Below are 17,883 nucleotides of genomic sequence, written 5' to 3'. Positions count from 1 at the left end.
CTGGCACCAGAAGCAACCTCCAGAATCAAAGTGCTGGAGTTCCACAGGGGGAGCCAGTAGTGAGGTCACATGACAGGAAATGGGAGCGAAGGTCCAGGGAGAGTAGGGAGATCCAACAGCAAGGTCAGGAATGCAATGAATATCTGGATAGGCTGGGACTTTGAGCTGGTCTCATTGATAGAGTCAGCCATCTCCTTTTCTGAGCCTTCCTGTTCTCCCCTTACCACGCAAATCCACAATTGCAGGGGAATATTAACTGATGCTCTAGGCTTTGCGTACACCTTATAATGTTGTAGGCCGGACACAAGCATGGGATGGCAAACGAGGAGACTGTATGGGCCATCCTGCCTACTAGTGCAGGACTGTAAGAACTTGCTGTTTACAAAAACCTCAAAGACCAACCTCCTAACCATTGCATTAGGGGTTTAGTATCCTGTAATGATGTCACAGAGCAGCTTTTCATTGGGAAGAGATACCACAGTGTAAGCTGAATTAAGAAATGAAAAGCAGAAATTCTTGGTGAATTGGGCAAAACCCGAAAACCGAACACTGTTTACATTAGAAATACTTGCAGAGAAGCAAATGATGTAGACTGACTAGCATTAATGATAAGGGTTACAGAATAGTTTATCAAATAATCCTTTAGATGTATTGTTGAGAAAAGACACATTTTGTCAAATCCTTTTGTCCTGCATTTATTGGGACATTGTGCAAGAATCCCAACCAATTCAAGGTGAAAAGTAAATTCTGTCATTTGATAGGAGACTATTGATTGGTTGCTAAATGAATTCTGATTGGCAGAGATGTTGCCGTGGAGAATGCACCCACTAATGCTGATTGACAATTAACTGCCAGGTTTTGATTAGAGAATGTGGAATTTCACACCATGGAGAGGAAGAGGCTGAGGGGGATTTCACTAAAGTTCACAAAGTAATGAGATGTCTGGGCAGAGCAAACAGGAACAATTAGCTCAATCTCATTAAATCTGTGCTGTTTAGACCTTGATGTTTTGATTGATTTGCAAAAGTAGCAAATAGAGTCATAGAGATGTACAGCACAGAAACAGACCCTTCAGTCCAATCGTCCATGCTGGTCAGATATCCCAACCTAATCTAGTACCATTTGCCGGCATTTGGCCCATTTCCCTCAAAACCCTTCCTAATCATAGACACATCCAGATGCCTTTTAAATGTTGCAATTGTACCAGCCTCTGCCACTTCCTCTGGCAGCTCATTCAAAATACGGATTACCCTCCGCATGAAAAAGTTACCCCTTACATCCCTTTTAAATTTTTCCCCTCTCACCCTAAACCTGTGCTGTCTAGTTCTGGACTCTCCCACTCCAGGGAAAAGACCTTGTCTATTTACCCTATCCAAGCCCCTCATGATTTTATAAAACTCGAGAAGGTCACCCTTCAGCCTCCAACGCTCCAGGGAAAACAGCCCCAGCCTATTCAGCCTCTCCCTGAAACTCAATCCTCCAACCCTGGCAACATCATAGTAATTTTTTTCTGAACCCTTTCAAGTTTCACAACATCCTTCCAATAGGAGGGAAACCAGAATTGCATATGATATTCCACAAGTGGCCTAATTAATGTCCTGGGCAGCCACAACATGGCCTCCCAACTCCTATTTCAATGCTGTGACCAATGAAGGAAAGCATTCAAGACACCTTCTTCACTATCCTATCTAATTGTGACTCCACATCCAAGGAACTATGAACCTGTACCTCAAGGTCTCTTTGTTCAGCAAACCACACACCCCGCCACCCCCACTCCCCCCCACAACCTTCCCAACAAGTGTACAAGTCCTGCTCTGATTTGCCTTACCAAAACATAAATGACAAAATGCACCGATCCTTGTGGCACACCATTGGTCACAGGCCTCCAGTCTGAAAAGCAACTCTCCATCACCACCCTCTGTCTTCTACCTTTGAGCCAGTTCCATATCCAAATAGCTAGTTCTCCCTGTATTCCATGAGATCTAACCTTGCTAATCAGTATTCCATGAGGAACCTTGTTGAACACATTATTGAAGTCCATATAGATCACGTCCACTGCTCTGCCCTCATCAATCTGCTTTGTTACTTCTTCAAAAAAACTCAATCAAGTTTGTGAGACATGATTTCCCACACACAAAGCCATTATAATTATCCCTAATCAGTACTTGCCTTTCCAAATACATATAAATCCTGTCCCTCAGGATTCCCTCCAACAACTTGCCCGCCACCGATGTCAGGCTCTCTGAAATATAGTTCCGTGGCTTGTCCTTACCACCTTTCTTGAATATTGGCACCACGTTAGCCAACCTCCAGTCTTCCAGCACCTCACCTGTGACTATCGATGATACAAATATCTCAGCAATCATTTCTCTAGCTTCCCACAGAGTTCTTAGGTAGACTTGATTAGATCCTGGGAATTTATCCACTTTTATGCATTTCAAGACATCCAGTACCACCTCTTCTTCAATATGGACATTTTTCAAGATGTCACCATCTATTTCCCTACATTCTATATCTTCCATGTCCTTCTTCACAGTAAACACTGATGTAAAATACTTGTTTAGTATCTTCCCCATCTCCTGCAGCTCCACACACAGGCCTCCTTGCTGAGCATTGAGGGGCTCTATTCTCTCCCTAGTTGCATTTTTGTCTTCAATGTATTTATAAAATCCCTTTGGATTTTTCTTAAACCTATTTGCCATTGCTATCTCATGTCCCTTTTTGCCCTTCTGATTTCCCTCTTAAGTATACTCCTACTGCCTCTATACTCTAAGGATTCCTTCGAACTCTGCTGTCAATACCTGACATATGCTTTCTTCTTCTTCATAACCAAAACCTTAACATCTGTAGTCATCAACATTCCCTATACCTACCAACCTTTCTTTTCACCCTAACGGGAATATACTATTTCTGGATTCTCATTATCTCATTTCTGAAGACTTCCCATTTTCCAGCTGTACCTTTACCTGCAAACATCTGCCCGCGATCAGCTTTTGAAAGTTCTTGCCTAATACCATCAAAATTGGCCTTTCTCCAATTTCGAACTTCAACTTTTAGATTCAGTCTATTCTTTTCTATCACTATTTTAAAACGAATAGAATTATGGTCGCTGGCCCCAAAGTGCTCCCCCACTGACACCTCAGTCACCTGCCCTGCCTTATGTCCCAAGAGTAAATCAAGTTTTGCACCTCTCCAGTCAGTACAACCACATACTGAATCAGAAGATTTTTTTCAGCACACTTAACAAATTCCTCTCCATCAAAACCCTTGATACGATGGCAGTCCCAGTCTAAGTTAAAATCCCCTACCATACCAACTCTATTATTCTTACAGATAGCTGAGATCTCCTTACAAATTTGTTTCTTAATTTCCCACTGACTATTGGTGGGGTTTATAATACAATCCCAATAAGGTGATCATCCGTTTCTTATTTCTCAATTCCTCCCAAATAACGTCCCTGGATGTACTCCCAGGAATATCCTGCCTCAGTAGAGCAGTTATGCTATCCTTTATCAAAAATGCCACTCCCCCTCCTCTCTTGCCCCCCTTTCTATCCTTCCTATAGGATTTGTATCCTGGAACATTAAGCTGCCAATCCTGTCCATCTCTGAGCCACATCTCTGTAATTGCAATGACATCCCAGTCCGATATTCCTAACCATGCCTGATAAGTTGGAAATAGATATACTGACCATATAGAAAATGGAGCTTAGAATGTTAACTAAAATGGCTGAAGCACATTGGCTATATTGCCCAGCATCCTGAGCGAACAAATTGCTAATACAGCAACTTGCACAGGCTGGGTAAACATGTCCAATCCCACAGATCTGAGAATGACATAGTACCAGCATTAGGTCAAAGGGCAGCCATCAGAAGAGTACTGAAGCCTTACGGTCTAGTTGTAACTCACTAATGAGGTTTGAATGTTTACATTTAAAGAGCATCTCTGAGATTTGACTGTTGCTTTGAAGGGTTAGAAAAATAATGGGAGTTAATGTCAGACTTTAAAGATAGTGTTAAGATCTTAACCAGATGGGTGCTGGTGTCTGTGTGTTAGATTTAAAGCATGTTTTGATGTGTAAGCTTACAATTAAGTATACTTTGATTAATATACTTTGTGATAGCTTAATGACACGGGACTCTGTATTGCGTGAGAAGTTATGTATAAATGTAACAACTTTCCCTATCTACGGTGAGAGAATCCACTCTCTAGTAACCAGTGTGGTCTGAGTGGCTTTTCTCTCCCAAGCCTTGTTAGTATATTCATATACTAACAGTCTTGAATAAAAACAGTACTGTTGAAGTGTATTAATTAAGTGGTGGTTCTCTGTTCTTGGACAGGCGTTCACAGAAAGCCAGGTACCGTGGCTGAGCTTTCACATGCCTTCCCCGTTAGCTCTCTTGAATTGAAATAATTACAGTTTAATTTATCAGTCCAACCTGCAGTTGGTTTCTGCTTTGTTCTTGCCTGCTTTAACTAGTTACCTTTCCCAACCAATCTCAAATTGATCTTTTTCTTCACTATTTCCCTGGGTCCCACTATTGCCACCACCCCACCCCCACCCCCCACCTTACTAGTTTAAATCCACCTGAGCAGCTCGAGCAATTTTCCCTGCCAGTATATTTATCCCCTTCCAATTCAGGTGCAATCCATCCTTCTTGTGGAGGTCACTTCTACCCCAGAAGAGATTTCATTGATCCATTAATGTAAACCCTTCTCCCCTGCACTATCTCCTCAGCCACACATTCATCTGCTCTTTCCTTCTATTCATACCCTCATTAGCTTGTAGTACCAGGGTTATTCCACATATTGCTACCCTAGAGAACCTCCTCTTGAATTCCTGCCTAAGCTTCTATATTGTCCCTTTAGAATCTCATCCTTTTCCCTTCCTATATCATTAGTTCCAAAGTGTACAATGACCTCCTGCTGGTCCCTCTCCCCCTTGAGAACATTCGGCACTCTCTCCAACATATCCTTGATCCTGGCAACACACCATTCTGATTTTTCACTGTTGGCCCCAGAAGTGTCTGTCTATGCCTCTGACTAGAAAGTCCCCTCTCACAATTGATCTCTTGGAACCTGACGTACCCCTCATTACATTGAGAACCAGTCTCCGGACCAGAAATTTGGCTGTTCGTGCTACATTCCCCGGAAAGTCCATCACCCCCTACATTTTCCAAAACAGCATACTTGTGTGAGATGGGGACAGCCACAGAAGACTCCTGTACTACCTGCCTACCCATCCTAATTTTCCTGGAGTTAACCCATCTACCTGAATGTTTCTGCGGCTTTTCTCGCTTCCTATAACTGCCACCCGTCATATTCCCTAGCTCTTGTAAATTCCTTATTGCCTCTAACTGCTGGTCCAACCGAACCATGCGATATGATAGGATTCACAATCAAAGACACTTCCTGCAGAAGTAACCATCAGTAACATGGAAATGCTCCCTAAACTCCCACATCTGATAGGAAGAGCACCTCACTCAACTAAAGGTCATCGTTGCTCCTTCACAATCTGCAGATCCAGAAAATAAAACCATCTTTTTGCTCTTAAAAAAAAACACTGCTCCATGCTAACTTAGTACCTATGGTTTATATTTTTAAAATTTAATCAACAGACCAATCTCAATTACAGATATAATTAAGAAAGAATCCACTCTATTCACTACTGTAGATTTACAGCAAGATTACAAGTACAAACTATGCACATGTCTGTTCCTGTGCTGTGAGCTCACCCACACAGGTTCCTCTAAGGTCAGCTGTGAATTTCACTGTTTGTTAAATTTTCCTAAATGCACTCTAATGTCCAGAGATACATGAACTCAAACAGCAAAAGCAGTGATAGTGCAGATTCACTGCTGTGTCAGACAGCAGGGTCAGTCTTTCTCTGACCCTGTGGTCACTGCCTTTGTCTGTCATCCTCCTTTTAAAAGTGCCATTGTTTTGATCTTTTATTGCAGAATCATTCGGTGTACTAGAGACAGCGCTGGATAATCACTGAAATGGGAATAATGTCCAGGGTTATGGGAAAAAGCCGGGGGAATAATACTAAGGCCTTCTGCGCATTCAGAGGGCTGGTACAGGCATGATGGGCTGAATGGCTTCTTTCTGCACCATTATAACAACTCAGATTCTGTGAACTTTGTGTAGTTGAGACAGACAAATCATAACCTTGGTCTTATATAGAACAGTACGGTACAGACACTAATCCTTCAGTCCACAATATTGTACCGAACATGATGCAAAATTAAACTATTTTCTTCTGCCTGCCATTGGTTCACATCCCTTCATTCCTTGCATATTCATGTCTTTAATTAAAAGTTCCTAAATACCTTTATCATATCTGCCTCCACCCCCACCCCGGCAGCCTGTTCCAGACTCCTGACACTCTTTGTGTAAAAAAACTTGCCCCTCACATCTCCTTTGAACTTTTGCCCTCTCACCTTAAATGCTTCTCTTAGTATATTTGAACTGTGGGGGGGAAAAAGATTCTGACTGTCAACCCTATCTATCCATCTCATAATTTTGTAGGCTTCTATCAGCCGCTCCAGAGAAAACAACCTGAGTTTTTCTAGCCTCTCCTTAGAGCTCATACCCTCTAATCCAAGCCTCATCCTGGTAAACCTCTTCTACACCCTCTCCAAAGCCTCCACATCCTTCTTGTAATGTGGCGACTAGAATTAAACGCAATAGTCGTCATGCAGCCTAAGCAAAGTCTTATAAAGCTGTAACATGACCTCCTGATTCTTGTACTCAGTTCCCTGAGCAATAACGGCAAGTACGCCATAAACTTTCTTTATCACCCTACTTGTGATGATTTGTTTTGATCTGTATTTGATGCTGAAATGAGCTTCTGACAACATTTTCATAACACCACTAAAACCATATATTTTTGCCTGCATAATCTGATTCGATTCCTCTGTAGTTACAGAAATCCTCTGTTGCAAAAATCCACACCAATGCAGTCATGCCATTGGCACTTGGCTATTCAAATAGCAAATCGAGAGTTTGATGTTGGAAAAGCACAGCAGGTCAGGCAGCATCCAAGGAGCAGGAGAATCAACATTTTTGGCTAAAGCCCTTCATCACGGCTTTAGCCCGAAACATTAATTCTCTGCTCCTTGGATGCTGCCTGACCAGCTGTGCTTTTCCAGCACCACACGCTTGACTCTGACCTCCAGCATCTGCAGTCCTCACTTTCTCCTATTCAAGTAACAACTCAGCTGACCTCCCAAATCCGACCCTCTGTGAACTTAATAATTCAAATCTGTGCTCTTAATTACATCAAGTCCTGATCATCGATCATTCCTTTTTCACTAATTCATGTTGGCTCCTGCTTAAGTAAGTACTCAAGTTTAACATACTCCTGCTTGTTTCCAAATCTTTCCATGGTCTTGGCTCACCCTTTCCTGGAAATCTCTGTGACATGTGTGGTTGTCTAAATCAAGCATTTTGAACCCTTGCTGTTTAAATAGTTTGACCATTAGTAGATGGTCCCTCAGTTGCTGAATTACGGGACTTTGGAATTCCTTCCTCAAAACTCACTGTCTCCCTGCCTTTTCTCTCATTGAAAGCATGAAGAAACAAAATGTGAGATTGATCTTGACAAACCTGTACTGAAACCAGGAAATGTTCCACGTGGACTTTATTTGAAAACTACTGAATCCCACCACCTAATGCCACTACTTGTTATTACAACCAGACAAACGTAAAGATCTGCAATGCAGAAGACACCATTCTGAAACTGAGAGATAGTTTTGAAACAGTCCAAACTCCTACTTTGTAAGGTGCATAAATAGTGTATGAATTGATTGAGAATTTAATGAAATCAACCTAACAATCTGTGATCCATGACTGAAATACAAAATATAGAGTTTAGTGGACCTTTTGTTTATATTTGTTAAATTAAGGTGACCTGCATTTTCCAAGGTATTGCAACACACTGATTTGTTCATATTTGTGATGTGTTCCAATAGTGCAATTCTTTTATTATTTTAAAACCTATCTTTGATTTAATTGCATAAATGTGATAAATTATGTTTTTTTGTAACATTGAAATAACCATAGTCCTATCAGATCACAGGGCTGCTCTCTCAACAGAGAGCGAGGTGATTGATGGTGGTTTAACCTGAGGATCAAGGTGAGAGTTCCAGAAGGAGAGTTCATCACAGTAACCTCAGCTGGTACAGGGATTGGCATCACTCAGCATCACCAACTCACCCATTCAACCAACTGAGCTAACCGATCCACTTTCTTTTAGTTGTATATTCAAACATTCACAGATACTACTTCCAGTCCACTCCAGCTTTAGTGCCTGAACCAAGATGGTATCACGGTGGACTGAACTGAGCATAAGTGAAAGGACAACAAAAAGACATTTTGACTTTGAAACAATATGCTTTGCATTGCATCTATCATGATCCAAAACATAATTTTATGTTCTCTGTTCCTTAATCTTTAAAAGATTTCAAAGCATCCCTCACCTGCCACGTGGGCGGCACGGTGGCACAGTGGTTAGCACTGCTGCCTCACAGCGCCTGTCGACCCGGGTTCAATTCCCGACTCAGGCGACTGACTGTGTGGAGTTTGCACATTCTCCCCGTGTCTGCGTGGGTTTCCTCCGGGTGCTCCGGTTTCCTCCCACAGTCCAAAGATGTGCGGGTCAGGTGAATTGGCAAAGCTAAATTGCCCGTAGTGTTAGGTAAGGGGTAAATGTAGGGGTATGGGTGGGTTGCGCTTCGGCGGGTTGGTGTGGACTTGTTGGGCCGTAGGGCCTGTTTCCCCTCTGTAAGTGTAAGTCTAAGGTGGGGCCCACAGCTTGGACAACTCTCACCACAGCCATGATGGGGATCCACATAATACAGAAGATGGTCATACACCAGCCCAGTGCTCCTGACCAGACAGGGTATTCAACAGATCCATATCTTAGTGGGGCAAATGTTGTCAAGGACCAGATTAAGACTGCCTGAATGTGGATAAGATACAAAACTAAATCAGAAGCAGAATGAGAGATTGGGTATTTTCAGTTTAAATCAAAATAATGTGTAACAGCTTCTTACCACCAGCAAACACGGAGAGATCAGAATCCAACACATTCGCCAGAAGAGCCAAGTCCTTTCCCCAATCATCATCTCAATGTCCTTGATGAATCTGTTTGTCCCTGTGAACAACAAGGAAGAAGAGAGACACCATCACTCACTCTGTCCTGTCTTTAGGGCAGCTTGTTTACTGTTGAAGTTCATCTTGTACAGGGTGGCACTGATGAACAGGTTAACCCAGAGAAGGGATTGCTCCAGATTTCAAACAGGATAAGGAAATTGATTCTTGTCACCAACTGATTGATCTTTCTCTCCCATTTTGGGAACAAGGGTCTGTCCATCCCAGCACAAATTGGAAACATAAGCTTTTCCTGGAATGAGTTCTTCTTGGGCGATGAAGGTAACTTGGAATTTGAAACACAAACAGATCAATCATGACCGTATTGATGGTGGAGCAGGCTTGAGGGGCTGAATGGGTCTATTTCTGCTAAGGACTTGTAAAATATGAAAGTGAGGAGTTCATAACAAACCCTAAATATAGAAACATGTGAACAACAGCAAAAATAGGCTAATTTTCTCTAATCTTATTACAAATCACTTTTTAGGGATACGATTAATACTGATAGAAACCAATGAAGGGTAAAGAGTGGGGTGTTTCCAATGTAAAGAACAGGGGTGTAAGTGTAATTAATTAAAACTTATAAAATACACCATTGAGTTAAATGCAATAGAGATGACCACTTAGGTGATATATTGCAACTGTAGCATGTGGGTGCTGCTGGATTCCTAAAGAAATCCAGTTATATTGGATCAGCTCAAACATTTGATATAGTACCACACATGAGGCTCCTTAATAACCTGAGAGCCCATTGTGCTGGGTGTACAGTATGACCATGGATAGTGAATTGGTGAGCTGACAGAAGATCGACAGCAGTATCTTGTCGGGATCTGGATGATGTGAGCTTGGCAAGGTTTATTCGAGAATTGGATGAGAACTGTAGCAATTCTGATGTCGGGAAGACCATATATTTTTTTTTATTCTTTCAGTAAGCAATGAGCTGAATCTGTCACTCAGCAGTGATGAGTTCCTAATTAATGGGATTATTCCCTATTAAGCAGCAAGCTAATGGTACAACACGCCTAACTAATATTCAGCTTCCTATCTTAAACTCACCTAACAAGCTCAACATTGAGAAAACTTGACCTGGAGATTAGAGTGGGGATCTCGTGAATTCAGCTTGTTACCTGCTCCAAATGACCTAAATATTAGGCACTGAGGTCTCAGAGAATACTCCAAGGATGCCAGTCACATACACTTTACATTCATGGTATTGGATCTGATATGTGCCAGTCTCTAATATCTTGCTGGGCCATCTCAGAAAATTTCTAAACTTCAGTACTGCACCACAGTCTGCCCCAGTGACTATCATTGTAATGCCTCGGCCAGCACACTCAAGAGCATGAACCCAGGCTGCATCTCCAGGCTGGTCACTTGCTGTCCCAATTCTCACTCATTCTGAGCTGGCCTGGATGCTCACAACACCTCTTCCTTGCCTTGCCTTTTGCCTTTGTGTGTTTGCTGCCTCAGCCAGGGATATTATTCCAGTCGCTCCTTGCCATTTAGTGCAGACACAAAGGAAGGAATCTTGTTGTGGTTGTCAACAGGACTCTGTCAAATCAAGGAGGGTATAATGGGGTGCTGGCACAGTAAGTCATGGGCAGTCTCTGATACCAATTCCATGTGCTTAGACATGGGCAACCAGCTGCTCAGGGTGGTCAACATTAGTGTTTACTCCACGTAAGGGGTTAGGAACTGAATGAAGTTCAGCCCACCACCTGGCTTGAGTCTTTCTGCTCTACTGTGGGCTGCTTACTTCCTGAAATGAGACAGAGGCAGGTATTAATGGAGATGAAAGGACGTGTCCCAATTGTTACTGTAGGTGCAGCTGGGAGGTATCCTGAGTGAACAAGCAGTGCAGAGGGACTGCAGGATTAATGGTGTCTGGGATTGGGTAGGTGTGAGTGAGCCGAGGGGGACAGATTGCAAGCTGTAGTGAGATTGGTAGGGCATGAGACTCAGTGGAAGGTGGGTATAGCAAGAGAGTTGCGGTGAGGGTGAGATAACAAACATGGTAGCACTTACTAGCAAAGTGGAGAAGATCATTGACTTCCTTCTTTCACTGCTGGGTATTCCTCCAGATGGCTGAGATTGCACTGATCCAGGTGGCAACCTCGGACCAGGTTGTCATGTCATGCCCTGATCTTTCCAATCCAGGGGTAAGAAGAAATCCCACCTCAACACCACACTATGCAGTAGAACCTTTAGATCCCTACCCATCAGGCAGGACACTCCGTCCCCCTGCCTGCCTGCTATGTCTGGGATCAATATAAGTAACACTGTAGGGTTGTTCTAGACTGTCAGTGTTTGTATGGATACTTAACGGGCTTTTAATGAAGTTGTAACCACATGGAGCTGCCAGTGTTGGCCTGGGTGGACAAGGTCAGAAGTCACATGGCACCACATTATAGTCCAAAAGATTTATTTGAAATCAAATGCTTTCGGAGCACTGCCCCTTCGTCAGGTGAAGTAAAGAGAAGCACACAGACGCAGAGTTTATAATCAGAGAGATCAAAATATCATACAAGTCGTGTGAGTGGAGTGTTGACAGACTGAATAATATGTCTCTGCAGGTGATCAAGAGTGTCAGATGGTGTGAATAAAGTGTCAACAGCTGAATAGCAGGTGAAGGGATGATCTATAATCTGATTCATTAAGGAAGAGAGATAATTACAAAATATTAAAAATAAGGTAGTTCTGGAGACAAACCAAATGACTGGAATAACATGGTAGGTATAAGAGTCACACGCCGAGGGTCTAACCAAAGTAACAAGTACTAATCCAAAACTGTACACATTAAATAAGGTAGAGAGATCATAATAAATTATCAAGGTAATGGTGTCAAAACTGGACAGTAAGGAAGATCTTACAGGTACAGAACAGTGTAATGGGGTCACATGTAGTACGACTTGTAACCAAGATCGTGGTTGAGGCCATCTTCATGGCTACAGAACTCAGCTATTGGTTTCAGCTCAGCAATTCTGTGCTACTGTGGTCCTCAAGATACAAAACAACACAGAATTATTGTGAGGTAGCAGTGCTAACCACTGGGCCACTGTGCCACCCAAAGTGGGGACATTTTCAGGATGGCAACCTGTAACTGTATCACAGAGATTAGAGCTAGGGCCTCGATTATGACTGGAATGAAGAAAGTAAATATACAATCACCAAGTTTCCAGATCACAAAAATAGGTGAGAGGGCATTTGGTGAGGATGATGACACAAAGATTCTATTGCGCGATACAACAGGTTATGTGAAAGAACAAAAACTAGCCAGGTAGAATATAAAGTGGAAAAATGTGAGTAATACACTTTGGCAGGAGGAATAGAGGAGTTGAATATTATTTGACTGAAAAGACTGCAGAAAGCTGCAGCATAGAAGGATTTGGGGTTCCTTGTGCATAAATCTGAAAAGCCTGGCCTTTAAATTTTATGGGTATGAGGGAAGGAAAATGGATAGTTGGCCTTTTTCTCAAAGCAAACAGAATACAAACATAGGTAAGATTTGTTATAAATGTTCAAGGCACTAGTGAGACCATGGCTGGAATATTCGGAACAGTTTCTATTCCTCCATGGGATGAGGATGCCACTGGCTCAATAGAATTTATCGTCCATCCCAGAGAGCAGTTAAGAGTCAACCATACTGCTATGTGTCCAGAGTCACATGTTGTCCAGACCAGGTAAGGATAGCAGTTTCTTTCCCTGAAGGACATTAGCAAACCAGAGGGGTTTTTTCAATCATTGACATTGATTCAAGGTCATAATTGGACTCTTAATTCTAGATTTTTATTGAATTCAATAAAACGGGGCAGCACAGTGATTCAGTGGTGAGCAATGTTGCCTCACAGCACCACGGACCTGGGTTCAAATCCAGCCTCAGGTGGCTGTCTGTGTGGATTTTGCACATTCTCCCCATGTCTGTATGGGTTTCCTCCAGGTGCTCCAGTTTCCTCCCACAGTCCAAAGTTATGCAGCTTGGTTGGACTGGCCGTGCTAATTTCCTCTATAATGTCCACGGATGTGCAGGCTAGGCTGGTTAGGCATGGGAAATGCATGATTATGGGGATAGGGTAGGGGTCTGGGTCTGGGTAGGATGCTCATCAAAGAGTTGGTGTGCACTCGTTGGGCCAAATGGCCCGCTTCCACATTGCAGAGATTTTTTGATTCAAATTGCACCATTTGCCATGATGGGATTCGAGCCTGGATCCCTAAGGCAGTACCTGGGTTAACAATCCAGCGATTATTTCATCAGGTCATCATCTCCCCCTCAAAAAAAATATATTGGCTTTGGAGGCAGTCCAAAGAAGGTTCATGAGATTAATTTCGGATATGGAGAGATTTTGTTTTCAGGATTGTTCAAGTAGTTTGGGCTTGAGCTCTTTTGAATTTTGTGGAATAAGAGGCGATCTATTTTGATAAGTATATGATTGTTAACGATTGTGCTTGATCAGATATAGGAATACAGGCTGTTTTCACTTATGCTAGAGTCTGGGACCAGAAGGCATCTCCTGAGAACCAAGAGGTTACATATTTAAGACAGCGATGAGGAGGACTTTTTGCTCTTAGAGTGTAGTGGTATTCTTTTTACCACAGAGTGCTGTTGAGGCTGGGTATATAAGTCTATTCATGTAAGATAGATTGTAAATCAGTAAAGGAATCAAACATTGTGGGGAAATGGTAGGAAAGTGGAGTGAAGGATAGTCAAATCAGCCATGACCTCATTGAATGGTGGCGCAAAATCAGTGGGGTGAATGGCCTACTTCAACTCCTCTGTCTTATGGTCTCATTGTCTTAAGTACTTATATTGCTATAAAACTCATACTTACATAGTCTGGGCTCTGTGCTGCCTCACTACATACAACAAACACACAGTAACTGCAAGCTGGCTGCTAATATTATCACTGCTACTGAAGGTCAGTCAGGAACCTTTGTACATCACATATTTGTGAAGCAACCTAACAACAGAAAGATAAACTCCCTATGTGATCTTGGATTTGTGCAATAATACAAGTATCAGCAATTAACAAGACAATGACTGTAGTAAAATTGGCTGAAATCCTGCAAAAACAAGTGCATCCTGAGTGAAGGATGCAAAAAATGATGCTGTGTGTTTCATGCTGGTTTCTGGAACCAATTAGGTTTCATTGTCAGGAAGAGCAAGTGAATTCTGATACACGTCTGCCAGCATCTGATTCATTTGGTCTGATTTTATTAAAGAAGCCTTAATTTTCACAAAGTACTTTAAATTTAATATGTTTATTTGTTTTGGTCTCTTTTATGATTGACTGACCATAGATCCAGCTGAGACCAATGAGTTGCAGGAGAGCTGTTATAACGAGAATCCAGTCCGTAACGTAATGATCCATTAAATTTAGCCAGTAAATCCCAGCCTAAAATTAAATGGAAAATTCAAAAATGTTACACAGGAAAATGATCGTACTCTTACTTTCAAATTCAGACTTTGATGAGATTTGAAAAATGTATACATGTAAGTGCTTATAATAAAAGCACAATTCTAACTAAAGCAAATTCAGAAGTCACAATGTCAGGTTATATTCCAACAGATTTATTTGAAATCACAAGCTTCTTCATCAGATGATGAAGGAGCAGTGCTCTGAAAGCTTCTGATTTCAAATAAACCTGTTGGATTATAGCCTGACATCGTATGACTTCTGAAATTGTCCACTCCAGTCCAACATTGTCACTTCCACATCATAACTAAAGCAAAATACTACAGATGCTGGAAATCTGAAACAAACACAGAAATTCCTGGAAAAAATCAGCAGGTCTGGCAGTATCTGTGGAGAAAGAAACTAACATATTGATTCCAGTCTGGTACAACTCATCTTCAGAACTGTTCCAACACAATTCTAACTCGATGCTCAATATTCCCTCATTCATTTGTGGGTGGGATTCAATTATGTTGCTGTTCCCTCTTCTCCATTCTCACCTGAAAGTCATTTTTGAAATGGGGAGATCAGAATTTACCTGCAGTGTTCCAAATGTGATCTCACGTGATCAAATAAGTGAAGAGGTTACCTCAGAGTCCAATTGGACCTTGATCAGCTGGGCCAATGGGCTGAGGAGTGACAGATGGGGTTTAATTTAGATAAATGTGAGGTGCTGCATTTTCGAAAAGTAAGTTAGGGCAGAATTTATACACTTAATGTTAAGGTCCTGGGGAGCGTTGTTGAACAAAGAGACCTTGGGGCGCAGTTTCATGCAGAAGGTGGTGTGTGTATGGAAGTTTTGGAGGCTGGTATAATTACAACATTTAAAAGGCTTTTGGATGGATATATAAATAGGAATAGTCTAGAGTGATATGGGCCCAATGCTGGCAAATAAGACTACATTAATTTAGGATATCTGATACCATGGATGAAGGATCTGTTTCTGTGCTGTACATCTCTGACTTTATGACCCTATGGGTGGCATGGTGGCTCAGTAGTTAGCACTACTGCCTCACAGAACCAGAGACCCAGGTTCAATTCCCGCCTCAGGCAACTGTCTGTGTGGAGTTTGCATATTCTCCCTGTGTCTGTGTGAGCACTCTCCGGGTGTTCTGGTTTCCTCCCACACTCCAAAAATGTGCAGGTTAGGTGAGTTGGCCATGCTAAATTGTCTGTAGTGTTAGGTGTAGGGGAATGGGTCTGGGTGGGTTGCTCTTCGGAGGGTTGGTGTGGACTTGTTGGGCCGAAGGGCCTGTTTCCACATTGTAAGTAATCTAATCTAATCTAAATACATCCTAGATTTAGACATCATGACCCCTCATGTACATCTTAACTCTTTGCCTCCAGTTTTAACTGCCTGGGAACATTGCATTAATGGGATTTGTAAAATTACCAACTCTCCCCACTCAGTATCTGAACTACATTCCCATTCAACACAAATATCTGAATAAGGGAACATGGCTCAGGAGTAGGCCATCCTGTCCCTGGGGCTTACTCCACCATTTAATAAGGTTAAAATCACACACCAGGTTATGATCCAACGGGTTTATTTGGAAGCACTAACTTTCTGACCGCCGCTCCCTCATCAGGTGGTTATGGAGTATAAGATCGTATGACATAGAATTCAAAGCAAACTTTTGAAAGCTAGTGCTTCCAAAAGAACCTGTTGGACTATAACCTGGTGATATGTGATTTTCAACTTTGTACATCCTAGTCCAACACTGGCACCTCCACATAATTTAATAAGGTTACCGCTGTTATGAATTGCTTTGAATATATTTGTGTCCTTCTTTCCATAATACAAGCAATACTGTATACAGACTCTCACATTATGGAACCATCAGTGCACTGTATAACTGAAGCTTAACATCTCTACTTTTGTATCCACTCAGCCTTGCAGCAAATGATAAAGTTATATTAGCTTTCCCAAATATATAGGTGAGGACTGCAAATGCTGGAGATCAAAGTTGAAGAGTGCGGTGCTGGAAAAACACAGCCAGTCAGGCAGCATCTGAGGAGCAGGAGAGTTGATGTTTTGGGCATAAGCCCTTCATCAGGAATGAGGCTTGTGGGCCAAGGGGGCTGAGAGATAAATGGGAGAGGGATGAGGCTGGTGGGGAGGATAGTTGAGAATGCACTAGGTAATATATCTCCCTCCCCACCCCTATCCATGGTCCATAAAGACCATTCCTTCTGCAACTCCCTTGTTCAGTCCATGCCCCCACCAACCCACCCTCCTATCCTGGCACCTTCCCCTGCCACCAAAAGAATTGCAAAACTCCACCCACGCCTCCCCACTTACCTCCGTCCAAGGCCCCAAAGGAGCCTTCCACATCTGTCAGAGATTTATCTGCACTTCCACACACATCATCTACTATGTCTGTTGCTCCCAATGTGGTCTCCTCTACATCGGGGAGACAGAACTCCAGTTTGCAGAACGTTTCAGAGGGCATCTCCAGGACACACGCTCAAACAATCCCATTGCCCCATTGCCGAACACTTTAACTCCCCATTCACTCAGGACATGCAAGGCCTGGGCCTCCTCCACCGCCAAACCCTAACCACCCGATGCCTGGAGGAAGAATGCCTCATATTCCACATTGGGACCCTCCAACCACATAGGATCAATATGGATTTCACCAGTTTCCTCATTTTCCCTCCCCCCACCTTCTCCCAGATGCAACTTTCCAACTGGACACCACCCTCTTGACCTGTCCTACCTGTCCATCTTCCTTCCCACCTATCTACTCCATCCTCCTCTCTGACCTATCGCCTTCACCCCCAACTTCATCTACCTATCGCATTCTCAGCTACCTTACCCCTAGCCCACTCCTTCTCTCATTTATCTGTCAGCCCTCTTGGGCCACCAGCCTCACTCCTGATGAAGGTCTCATACCCAAAACATTGATTTTCCTGCTCGTTGGATTCTGCCTGATCTGCTGTGCTTTTCCAGCAGCACACTCTTCGTTTTTCCTAAATATATTGGAGGGTTGTTTTTCAGACTGGAAACCTGTGACCAGTGGAGTGCCACAAGGATTCCTGCTGGGTCCTCTACTTTTTGTCATTTATATAAATGATTTGAATGTGAGCATAAGAGGTACAGTTAGTAAATTTGCAGATGACACCAAAATTGGAGGTGTAGTGGACAGCGAAGAAGGTTACCTCAGATTACAACAGGATCTTGATCAGATGGGCCAATGGGCTGAGAAGTGACAGATGGAGTTTAATTCAGATAAATGCGAGGTGCTGCATTTTGGGAAAGCAAATCTTAGGACTT

The 17,883-nt window shown here is 42.6% G+C and overlaps 1 protein-coding gene across 1 annotated transcript in view; it reads right to left on the bottom strand.

Moving 5' to 3' along the window:
* The window catches only part of LOC132819989 (sodium- and chloride-dependent neutral and basic amino acid transporter B(0+)-like), a 196,615-nt gene that overhangs the window by 44,152 nt on the left and 134,580 nt on the right, over positions 1-17,883 (bottom strand). The window contains exon 16 of the mRNA XM_060831923.1: positions 14,447-14,546. Coding sequence (XP_060687906.1) covers positions 14,447-14,546 — 100 coding nt within the window. The remainder of the gene's footprint in view (positions 1-14,446; positions 14,547-17,883) is intronic.

This window comes from Hemiscyllium ocellatum, chromosome 11, assembly GCF_020745735.1.
Source record: "Hemiscyllium ocellatum isolate sHemOce1 chromosome 11, sHemOce1.pat.X.cur, whole genome shotgun sequence".
NCBI classification, from domain to species: domain Eukaryota; kingdom Metazoa; phylum Chordata; class Chondrichthyes; order Orectolobiformes; family Hemiscylliidae; genus Hemiscyllium; species Hemiscyllium ocellatum.
Note: the sequence above shows the minus strand (reverse complement) of the source record. Positions and strands in the feature narration are given on the sequence as shown.